This window comes from Aplysia californica, unplaced genomic scaffold (assembly GCF_000002075.1).
Source record: "Aplysia californica isolate F4 #8 unplaced genomic scaffold, AplCal3.0 scaffold00117, whole genome shotgun sequence".
NCBI lineage: Eukaryota > Metazoa > Mollusca > Gastropoda > Aplysiida > Aplysiidae > Aplysia > Aplysia californica.
In genome coordinates, this window is record NW_004797387.1 from 16,729 (window position 1) to 18,324 (window position 1,596).

The following is a 1,596-nucleotide window of genomic DNA, read 5'->3' on the forward strand; positions in this document are numbered from 1 at the left end:
GGTAGACTTCTGGACATGTGTCGTGTGTCATGTGTATAATACTGGGGGTAGACTTCTGGACATGTGTCGTGTGTCATGTGTATAATACTGGGGGTAGACTTCTGGACATGTGTCGTGTGTCATGTGTATAATACTGGGGATAGACTTCTGGACTTCATATATTGGAAAAATCACTCATCTATACACGTACACTCACGCTATATATGATATGCTAGATATAGGACGCTGTGTTATGAGTGTGCCGACACTGTGTTATGACCATGAGGACACTTACATGAGATTTCTGATCAGGTCCTTCGTGATGACTGTCACAAGTTCTTTCTTCTGCTTCCCGTGACTCTTCTGCCGCCGGTTGTTTCTCTCGTGGGCCAGCCTCTCGATAGAGACGCCGTCCCCGTAGGATGGGATTTCCTAGACAGGATGGGAACATGGGTTACTAAAGAGAGGATGGGAACATGGATTACTAAAGAGAGGATGGGAACACGGGTTACTAAAGAGAGGATGGGAACACGGGTTACTAAAGAGAGGATGGGAACATGGGTTACTAAAGAGAGGATGGGAACACGGGTTACTAAAGGTTTGTGTCTTCTCTTTTTCCACTTTTTCTTCTTTTTCTTAAAGTGCAAGATCTGAACCAGACCATCAGGATCATGGTTCATCACTCACGTTTCTGCTCAGATGTTCTCAAAATGCCTCCACATCCTTTTGATCTCTCCCCATCACCCACCTGTTCAAGTTCTCTAAGTAAATTGCTCTGGTCCCCCCCCCCCACCCCTTGCCTCCTTTGCCTTCTGTTTTACCCCAGTGAGAGCAGGATGTGCAAGGCACCTATATGTCTTTCCAAGTGTCCTGGGGACTGCATTTGTTTCTTTCTACATGTTTTCGTTAGTGACTGTCAATCAAGGGTTTCTTTCAAGCACTTCCTCATTTGATTTCAGTTCAATCCGTGAAATTCTCAGCAGTCTCCTGAGAAACCACATCTACCTTGGGATGGAGTGTCCCACTCAGCCCAGGATTTCCCTCAAACATGATTTAAACTGTATCGACGAAGGTGTAAAGCATTTACAATCAACTGAGTTAGTCCAGTCTCACCATACACCAAAAATTACCCTTGTCTCTCGGACTTTTCCTCAGATGTAGGATGTCACTGCACAAAACATGACACTGTTTCTATAAATGCCGACCTCTCCCCGTGTCTCCCCTGAACTTTTTCTTCAATCATGACACAACACCCACTATACCCGTGTCTCTTTGAACTTTTCTTTGATCATGACACAACACCCACTATACCTGTGTCTCTCTGAACATTTTCTTCAATCATGACACAACACCCACTATACCCGTGTCTCTTTGAACTTTTCCTTCAATCATGACACAACACCCACTATACCTGTGTCTCTCGGAACTTCTCCTTGATCATGGCACAACACCCACTATACCTGTGTCTCTCTGAACTTTTCCTTCAATCATGACACAACACCCACTATACCTGTGTCTCTCGGAACTTCTCCTTGATCATGGCACAACACCCACTATACCTGTGTCTCTCTGAACTTTTCCTTCAATCATGACACAACACCCACTATACCTGTGTCT

At 44.8% G+C, this 1,596-nt stretch overlaps 1 protein-coding gene across 1 annotated transcript in view; it reads right to left on the reverse strand.

Moving 5' to 3' along the window:
• Nucleotides 1-1,596, reverse strand: part of LOC101850794 (cilia- and flagella-associated protein 45) — a gene marked incomplete in the record, with an annotated part of 18,022 nt that overhangs the window by 13,174 nt on the left and 3,252 nt on the right. Inside the window, 2 exon segments of the mRNA XM_013081126.2 lie at nucleotides 275-411; nucleotides 1,490-1,522. Of these exon segments, the coding sequence (XP_012936580.1) occupies nucleotides 275-411; nucleotides 1,490-1,522 (170 nt within the window).